We start from the raw sequence: 10,000 nt of genomic DNA, 5'->3' as shown, positions 1-10,000 counted from the left end.
CCCCCTCAAGTGCAAATTTTTTTAAGGCTCATCTGTTGTCCAGATGGTCTTTGCAAGCTTACTCTTCACTTCGACGCTGACTACTCGCTGTAAGGCTACTGAAAGGCGCTTTCCTTTTGTCAGAACTGGCTGGCCAGACCCTTCTGTTTGCAAAGAAAATGAAACAATTTGAAGAACACTTGCATGATAATCCCTCGCATTCTTCTGGAGGAGTATATATCATCCTAGAAGTGTGTTAATTTGAATGAGTTTTGGAGTTAGTCCTTCCAAATGCTCGGTGTGGCCGGTCAGTTCCGTTAAATGGAAAGTGTCCTTAGTCATCTCATATATTACAGATAAATGTGGCTCTTCGTGTATCCCCTACACATTTAAGATTCTACCTTCTCTTTGCAGCGCCTGCACTTTTAGCTTCATCTGAGCAAGTCTGGTGTTGCGATCATTTTCCGACAAGGCAGCCCATTCTGTCACGCCAAGCTGTTGTACCAGCGCGTCACGCAATAAGGTGTCCTTGAGAGCATCAAACTTGTATTGCAAGGCTTGTGACAGGTCACGCTCTTTAGCGTCACCCCAGATTTCTGCTTGAGTTACGACCTTGACCATGTTCTCGTGTGCGCCTTCCTTACGCGACTGCAAGATGTTTTCTTGAAGCTGAACAAGTTCTGTTTTATCCTGTGCAATCAAAGAAAGGCCGCTTAATCATCGAATTGGCTAAACGTTTGACTTCTTCGTATCAACAAACCTTTGAAGGAGCTCATCAAGGGAAACCTCTTATCTCCCATTGTTGGCCAAGGAGTCAAACCTTTTCCGAGTAGATTTATTTATAGAACGCCTCCCTTGAGAGTTTCGGTACGCCCATTTTTGTAAAAGCCAATTAAAAGAAAGCTAGCTCAGCGTCAAGGAAAATATGACACTTTTCGGGGGAAAAACTTGAAAGCTCTCTCCCCATTCTCCCTTCGGTTCGCTTGCGTGACTAAAGACGGCGGCTTGACTGACTTAGAAGGGACTGATGGCAGTCTATTGGAAACTATCCTCTTCATGAGCTTATAAATAATATACAACTGGTGAATCTGTCTGCTTGCCAGATTGGATTCTCAAGGATTTGTTGTGTTTACATATCGCACAGACATTACATAACAAAATTACATTCAGCGGCAATCGATCATTGCCAGCATAGGCAAAGCCAAGTCAAGCATACATGTTAAATCCAGCCTCTTGAATTGTCTTTCAAACTAAAACAAAACACGAAGGTTGAGCTATTTTACTATGTCATTTTGGGCATGTGCCATGACGTCACACAGTCACCAAGGAAACAAATTCATAGTAAAGGCACAGATACCTTATCCTGCATCTCGTTCACCAGTTTCTCGCTCTCTTGATCTTGTTCTTGCTGCAGATCCGCCATCAGAGAAACAATGACGTCATCTTTCTGGACGGCTCCATCTTGAGATATCTCCAAATACTTCTGTCGGTTAACAACCTTGTAAACCGCAGCTTCCAATAGTAGATGGCTGCGAGCGTCTTTGTCTGCTACGAGATTGAAAAAAAAAGTGGTCAAACAGTTTGCAATCAATGTCATAAATGGCTTCGCAATTGTCTCCGTTTAGTTTTTCGTTTGGTTCAATGATTGGCGAAAAATTATTTCCGTGATGTGATCAGCAACCATCTTTTTTGAGCAAAAAAGAAAATATTTTCACAAGAATAGAGTAAACCAGTTTGGGACCTGTTCTCTTTCCAGTCCCACCGACGGTTGTTCGCACATGCACACCAAGACGCGAAACACTTCTTTATAGGGGATCATCAACATGACCACCGTGAAGGTGAAATGACAACGAAGTATTCTTGCGCCGCAAACACAATGGTTCTTCAGACAAAGTCTCGACCTCTTTACGTGGTCAGGCCAAAGAATCTCTAAGGAATATTAATGGACTAAGCATACTACCTGAATAATAATGACTTCTGATGATGTATGTTGTAACATACGAAACTTTAATTTTATTAAAAGTTATGCATTTCAAATGTTTGTAACCGCTGTTTGCGTTTTATTCCTATTTATACCTGGATCGAGTCTGGCAATTTTGGTGTTCATCTTTTGCAGCCAGATCTCTCGCTGTTGTTGAGTCATCGTTGATGCACTTTCAGCTAACTCCGGTTGTTCTTGCTGCAGAAATTCCAGAAATGCCTAAAAAACAACGCAACGAAACATAGGGTTGGCTCAGTTGGTTGAGAATCGGACAGCCTCGGTTGAGACTCGAACTGGCTCACGGGTTCGACGCCTGGCCGGTCGTATTTCGTGTGACATAAATCGTCTTACATCTTGAAAAGGAAAACGTCCAAAGTCATGAAACTCTGGAGTTGTTTTGTCTTCTTCAATCGGCGTCAAAATTGTTCAGACACTATTATCCATTGGCATCTATCCAAGCTCGGCGCGAAAATACTTACCTCCCCCTCACCCACGGGACAATGGTGTGTTATTTTCTACGAACCTTGTGAACAGCGGTACAACAATAATTAGGGAGGAGGGGAGGGGTATCCCGGAAAATTACTTTTGGACTACTTTTCTTTGAAAACAATGAAAGTGCCGTTGCCAGTGTGCTCTTTTGCCAAACTGTCTGAACTAATTTTGTCGCCAATTGTTGGTCTTCAAAACATGTTCAAAGTTCACTTTTTCAGAATGAGCGGATCTCAGTTAAACGAACAGCTTTACGGGCCCGAAAAATTTTGGGGGGATTTTCAAAAACGGGCCCTTGCACTGAGAGTCTAAAAAAACCAGGGGAGACAGAACGGCGTCTATAAATACACCAAACAAGAAAACAAACAAACTCAGACCTTGTAACCATCTCCAATATGCAGTGGCCAACTCGAAAGCCTCAGTTCCTTTGGCCACTGTGCACCTTTTTTTTAATTTTTTACAAAAAAATATCTATTTCTTTCTCAATTTCCTTGTTGTAATATATACCTGTGTAACTCCTATAATCACTCGACGTGTGCAATGAATAAAGATTCATTCATTCATTCATTCATTGACTCTGCTGACAATCACACACTCCCTCACTCACTCTTTAATTAATTAATTCATTCATTCATTCATTCATTCATTCCAGCAAATAGGTCTTTGCTTCAATTTCAAGAACCTACTGGAACTGAATGGCTTAATTACAGGCAAGACATTCCTCAAACCTGTCGTTCATCTTGATGTTTGTGTTCCAGCGCCTTCACCGCAGCCTCTTGCAACACACTTATGTCACCATCAGTCACCAGCTTATCCTCGGCCTCTGCTTCCTTGGCCTTTCTGCGGCTGCGCAACTGGGCAAGTCGTTCACGCGCGAGTTGTTCCTGTCTTAGACGGTCTTGACGACGTCTTAGAGAAAGAGAAGAACAAAAAATTAGTACCAAACTCCTTAGCCCTTTGACTTCCTGGAGTGATCGGTATGTAAATTCTCTTCACAATCTCAATGAAATATCAGTTAGACAGGTATTGAGAATGAAGATTATTATCAGCCTAACCCTGAATTCTCATAACTACCCAAGAAAGAGCTCTATGGTACTAGTTGGGAGAATGAACATTTGTTTACCGGTTGTCCTGGAATCAACGCTTTGTAAAAAGCCAACTGGTTGGCTCCTGCCAGTTGCGGGGTCTTAATTATGTTTCCGTTAAGTTGGAATAGTTTCTTTCAGGTTATTAAAAGTGGGCTGCATGTGAACTAGCTTGACAGCTAAGTGCACTTCCTCTAGAAACAAAGCAATTTTTTGAGCGTTCTAGTGTGGAGGAACAGTGAAAACGCTTGAAAAAATGGTTTTTAGAAAGAAAGTAAACAACTGGAATTCCTTAAAAATACCTTTAGCTAAGTCTTGAAGGAAAAAAAAAAGATTAATAAATTCTAAAACCAGCATAAATTACCTTTCCTCGACAGCAGCCTTCTGTTTTTCAGCGAGTCCCAACACCAACGCCGCCGTAGTAAATTTGTCTTCTTGTTTTGCTCTGAGTCTTTCTCGTTTCAGCCTTGCCAACTCTGCTTGTCTTTGCCTCTCGTTCATGAATTGTTCATCCTGTCCTTGTAATCTACTCATCAGAGCATCTTTTTCTTCCTCGTACCTAACACGGAGGCGACAGAGGTTTTTCTCAAACGGTTAACAGATTTGATAGGTGGAGGGAAGCAGTTGGGTGGAGTACGTAAGCGCGCATGTCACAAAATTGCAGCTACACCTAGTTATACCAGCAATGTGGGGGAGCGAGGGGGGTCGGCACCCTAGGGAAATCTGCAAACATTTGATTCCAGCATCGAATTCGGTGCTTAACTTGCTCACTTATTGCGATGAGTATCCTTAAAAGAAAGAACCATTTTACCTTTTGTCTAGATCCTCCAGAATGGCTTTTACGTCAGTAACTTGTTCTCCTTGTGCCTCGCCATCTTCTATGTCCTCTTCATCTTCATCATCTGCAGGCAGGCCCTGAGCCAGACGTTCTCTCCTTCTTGCTAAACGCTCTTTTAACTTTTCCTCGTATCTGCGGCAGATCAAGTTCAACTCATTTTATTTTGCACTAGTTGCATTTTTTACAATTTAAAAGAAGAGTAAGTAGGAAAGGATTTCAAAAATACACTTTTAAAAGGTTTCTTATTTGACAGTGCAATGTGGCCAAAGAAGTAAAATCTTCACGTCGGCCACTATAGCGATATTTCTCGTGACGTCACCCACCGCTATTAAATATGCCAACCAGAACCTAATCGGCTATTGAAACAATGACCTCTTTTGTTCCGTGGTTGGCAAATTTGAATATCAAAAGCAACGTGACGTCAATGTTTGCAAACAAGAAATGTCGCTATACCTCCTTGACTGAATGAGGCAAGCATTATAATCAAGGTCTTCTCGAAGACAGTAGAGAAAGCCGGATAGCGTGATCAAGCAATCCTCATACATTTGTCTACAAAATTCAAGTGTAGCGATGACACAGATATCATATTTAATTGTAGTTACCGGAACCGCCAAAAGCCAGGACCGAATTTCCGTTTTGCCAAAAATCAAAGAACCTTGTTTAACTTTGGCTCATTTCTCCCCTGTTATCTACAGGTGTAAAGCAACTTCTCAAGAGAGAGAGAGAGAGAGAGAGAGAGAGACAAGTGAAAATAAGCGAATTTTCATGCTTTTAGGACAAACAGTAGCTGTTTCACCTAAGTTCGATGCTATACGTTTTGCCACTGCACCAACACCGCTCTTTGGAGAACACAAACCTGGCCTTGTTTTCGCCCATAAGCTTCCTCAAATTCGCATCCATCTCAAACCCTTCTCCGAGCAGCCTATGAAGTTCATCCATTTGTCCTTCTTTCCGCATGCGCCTCTCTTCTAACTTAAGCTTGACCAATCTCTTTTGACGTTCTTGCTCCGACAAAGTCGCCCATTCAGCGTCCCCTGAAAATTCGAAAGTTACATCTCAAGTACGTTTCGCCACAAATTAGGACAAAATCGTCCACGAGAAAAAAAACGGTCTTAAGGACTGGAACAAATTGAGCAGGGCTGGAGTTACAACACGGACTGAGCCGCCATGTAGATTTTGCATTACCTAGTTGCTTTTTAAGTGCTTCCAACAAGAGTTTGTCTTTAAGAGCATCGTATTTCTTATCCAAAGCGTTAATCAGGTCCTGATCAGATCCAGTTCCATCGTATTCTAACAAAACAGTCGCCACATTCTCAACGACGCCATCCTGACGCTCTTGTTCCTGCTTTAGTTTCAAGGCAGCAAGCTCTGCTTGGTTCTGTGATAGAGAAAACAAACGCATTAACCACCCACCGGAGGGATCATTCGATTGCGGTGGATGACGTCACAGAATTCAAGATGGCAGCACCCTGGGGAATGAAGAGCCTGGATGTGGACAAGATGGCGACATGGGACGACCATGGTTTACTCTCAGTTGCAAGTCCACTTTTGAAATGATATCCAACACGAGTCGTCCCTTTAAGTCTAAGCATTTGCTACCTATTTCTAGCAACGAGGTAAAGGTAAGAGCTTAGCGTTATTTTTTTGGTGAGGTTAAATGCAGCTAAAAGATAGAAGCGATCAATATGCATTACTTTCATTTGGTAAATGCAACTGTTTACTTTAATTGGAAACATGAATTTAGGAGACACTTTGTGACATAAATTGACTGTATTCCCAAACGAGAGTGACGTGAAGTTGGGGAGAAGAGCAAGGGGACACTTCGTTACGCTTATTGAAATCCGCGTGCCTCTAATAGGCCATTTCTGAGTTCGTGTCTGCCGCCTCTTCAAAGCGAGTCTAATTGCGAAGTTTTTGTGATTGTAATTAGTACTACCTTACATATGAATGAAAACTAATTTTCATAAGAAAAACTTCGCACTTAGACTCACTTTGAAGAGGCGGCAGATATGAACTCGGAAATGGCCTATTGCGTGAATTTCTGGACCCCTTAGTTGAGTATCGGACCACAGTACGACGCGATGGGTTCGAGCACAGGTGGGCCCAACACCCAGGGTCTTAAAAAATAACTGAGGACAAAGTATTGCCTTTATAATTACATTTTGAAACGGTAAGACGTTCAAGTCCTCTGGGGAAAATAAAATGAAAAGTGGACAACGTCTCACAACCTTTGTTCATTTGTTCTGTGGGACGTTCAAGAACCCATACACTGCGCACAAAGAGCAAGGCATGGAGTTCTCAGTGTTGCGATTTGACCTCTGCAGCTACAGAGCACAACATGACTATCTAGAGCATAGCTCTGCTGTGTAACCACTACAACAGCGAAACCAAAAAAGTGAATAAACAAATTCAAATAGTTTAATTTTGGCGTTGCAAGCTTCAAAAGAATTTTGCAATCGCTGACTAGAATTATTTTAGATTTGAAAAAGAGCGTTTTATTGCAAAATGAGACGTATCCACTGTTTGTTTTTAAAGGCCCACATTCTACCAAAAGTCATTGCGCACCGTGACTGAATTTCGTGTAATAAGAAATTACCTAAATATCTGACATGTTGTTTCCCGCGAGATTCGCCTGAGTGCCTTTAGCCAATCACATCACGTATTTAGACAAGCCGTCATTTGAAAAACAAAAACAGACGACCGCAATTACTTTTGGGCGAAGGTGCCGCCTTTTGGAAAAATTGTTTTTCTATATGACCAAAAAATGATTAATACCGGAAATTTCGGGAAAGGAATAGAAGGGAATGGAGAACGTCCGTTCTTGCAATTTTAGATACCCCTTGACCTAAGAATGTTGCGTTCGATCAAAAACATTTCTTTCGCTTCTCATTGTTGCCAAGCGCATATGAGTATGTCCATACACTGCAGTGCTGTGCAGTGCAGTGCAGTATGGTATGGTATGGTACGGTATGAAATGGTATGGTATGGTATGGTATGGTATGGTATGGTATGGTATGGTATGGTATGGTATGGTATGGTATGGTATGGTATGGTATGGTATGGTATGGTATGGTATGGTATGGTATGGTATGGTATGGTATGGTATGGTATGGTATGGTATGGTATGGTATGGTATGGTATGGTATGGTATATGAATGGTGTAGTGTGGTATGGTACAGTACGGTGGGGTACAGCACCGTCTACGCAAGTTATCAATGGTGCATACCATAGCACGTCCATATATTATCATTGAGGCAAACAATTGTTAGGTTATATCCTAGGTCATTTTAAGCAGAGGAAAGAAGTAATAAACATTAAACTACATCGCGGTCAATCTTGGGTCTCCGCACAATATGTCTGTTAATTCTGACTTCCATCATAATAGGAGACAACTCCTCGGGAAAAGCTGTTTTTTATAACTAACCTTTTCTTGTAACTGGTTTAGAACTTGTTCACTTTCTTTGTCCTGCTCTTGTTGTAAGTCAGCCATCATGGACACCGTGACAGCCTCATCATCTATATCGCCTCCTTTCTGATTGGTCAGCCTGAGCCGCTGAACTTCAAACTTATATGCAGCCGCCATGTCCAAGATATCGATGTGAAAACCTTGATCCGCTAAAAACAACAGAAGGGCTCACTGTGATTTGGGAACCTTAAAAGACAATTTTGTCTTTCGCAACAACAGAACGAAGATGGTGAATTGTTAAGCTACATTAGTGACCAAGCTCTCCTAGGTAACTTAGCTACAACTGTAAAATGGTCTATTGTAGAAAACACGCATGCTCACATCAGGCCGCAAAAGTCAATATGGTGTAGTTTATCTGAACGAGAGAGACTGACTGGTTCTTAGTTCCTCGCAATCAAATTTCGCGAACCTTTTTTTGGCGCAACGTTGGAACCGTTTAAACGGCCTCCGCACAGCTTTGTTTTTGCGTCCAACATTTGACCAACATTCGTTCAGCAACCGTTCCGAACGGTTTCGAAACCGTTTAAACGGGCCTATAAATGTTCACCTCTTTCGGCGTATAACCTGAGCTCGCAAATGACCAGCGTTCAGTTGTGTTGATAGCTCAATTCGTAGAGCACTGATTCGAGTCCCGTTCAACCTAGCTTGGATTGTTTTAGGCTTGCTTGACACTGCCCATGGCCCAGCGAAAACACCCATGTTTTCCTTGGCCCTCTCTTATAGGCAGCGTTTGTACGAACGCGGTTTCACATCGACACCGTTTCAGTGTTTACACGGAAAGAAAAATCACGGCAGAAAATCAAAGTCAATTTAAAGAAAAACACGACACTCTTGAGTTTTACAGACATGTTTCGGCAGTTGCCTCTGCCATCTTCAGTGTGAAATGAACAATAAATTCCAGTGAAATACAAATACTAGAGTCGTGATGGTAGAAGCGAGCCCTGTACTACGTGCCTAATTCACCATTTGAATCGAACAATGGAAATTTCGCGCCAAACTAGTAACCGTATTCAAATCGATGCGGTTTCGCCGTTTACACGACAGATGAAACCGTATCGTTTTGAAAACGCTCCACTTTTGGCAGCGTTTTCAAATTTACCCGGTTTCGCGAACAGTCTTGATCGGTGTCGTGTAAACAGAAGGCGTACCCGCATCGAAAGATATGCGGTTACAAATGAATCCGCATTCGTGTAAAAGGTGCCTTTGGCCCTAATACTGAAATAAGTTCTTGAACACACGAAAAACGTGTCTTCAAATTACGACTTTATGAAAAAAATAAATTTACCTTTGACCCCAAAGTCCAGCTCTTCTCGTTTTGTCTTTAACTCGCTGAGTCGTTTCATTCTATCATCTTCGCTAACGGCTCTTGCCTCTTCTCTCATGCCTTTACTGCTGTCATCTTGTAACAAACTCATCAGGAATTCTTGCTCTGCCCGGTGTTTCTTCTCCAGCGCCTTAAGAACAGCATCCTGCCAGCCTTGAATATCCTCTGCACACAAAAAGGTAAAAAAAAAAAAAGATTGCCGACTACTGGCCTCAATTAGGAGAGAGCTCCGTGCCTTTTCACGAGCACATTACGGTTAATGCTAAAAGGGATAGACGAGAAGGATATTGGACATCTCGTGACTATTACACGATTTAGGTGATGCAGTGATAGTGCAGGGATGGCGCAGTGGTGAGAGCACTCACCTCCCACCAATGCGGCCTGGGTTCGATTCCCAGACTCAGCGTCATATGTGGGTTGAGTTTGTTGGTTCTCTACTCTGCACCGAGAGGTTTTTCTCCGGGCACTCCGGTTTTCCCCTCTCCTCAAAAGGAACATTTAATTTGATTTGCGTTAACTTCAGTGTTGGTTTCAATTTACAGTGTCCCCGATTAGCGCTCTACAGCGCTAGAAGAGTAGACACTTAAATGAAGTTCCTTTCCTTTCCTTTAGTGAGAGAGAAGGTCTGCCCACCAATGTAATAGTCCCGTGCACCGTATTTAAGTCTAAGCACCCATTTCGAATGGCGCTGATCCACAGTATTTAAGTCCAAACAGGTTAGCTTTCAATATTGGTGAAGGGTAACTATTTATATATTACGAAAAAATCGCATTTGTTTAGCCGCTTGTTTCGATGGTCCAGTGTTTATCAATAGTCCTTTTTCAACTAACGATCACAT

At 42.2% G+C, this 10,000-nt stretch overlaps 1 protein-coding gene across 2 annotated transcripts in view; it reads right to left on the bottom strand.

Moving 5' to 3' along the window:
- Positions 1–10,000, bottom strand: part of LOC138010883 (trichohyalin-like) — a 52,689-nt gene that overhangs the window by 20,455 nt on the left and 22,234 nt on the right. The window contains exons 10-19 of one of the 2 annotated variants that reach the window (XM_068857902.1): positions 9,124–9,327; positions 7,797–7,987; positions 5,558–5,750; positions 5,229–5,406; positions 4,346–4,504; positions 3,899–4,093; positions 3,178–3,358; positions 2,056–2,179; positions 1,337–1,527; positions 381–669 (exon numbers count right to left, since the gene is read on the bottom strand). In XM_068857902.1, the coding sequence (XP_068714003.1) occupies positions 381–669; positions 1,337–1,527; positions 2,056–2,179; positions 3,178–3,358; positions 3,899–4,093; positions 4,346–4,504; positions 5,229–5,406; positions 5,558–5,750; positions 7,797–7,987; positions 9,124–9,327 (1,905 nt within the window). The remainder of the gene's footprint in view (positions 1–380; positions 670–1,336; positions 1,528–2,055; positions 2,180–3,177; positions 3,359–3,898; positions 4,094–4,345; positions 4,505–5,228; positions 5,407–5,557; positions 5,751–7,796; positions 7,988–9,123; positions 9,328–10,000) is intronic. The other variant, XM_068857903.1, reaches the window with a different exon arrangement.

The sequence above is a fragment of the Montipora foliosa genome, chromosome 7 (assembly GCF_036669935.1).
Source record: "Montipora foliosa isolate CH-2021 chromosome 7, ASM3666993v2, whole genome shotgun sequence".
In the NCBI taxonomy this organism is placed as follows: domain Eukaryota; kingdom Metazoa; phylum Cnidaria; class Anthozoa; order Scleractinia; family Acroporidae; genus Montipora; species Montipora foliosa.
The sequence above is the reverse complement of the archived record's forward strand: the minus strand, read 5'-3'. Positions and strand labels throughout refer to the sequence as shown.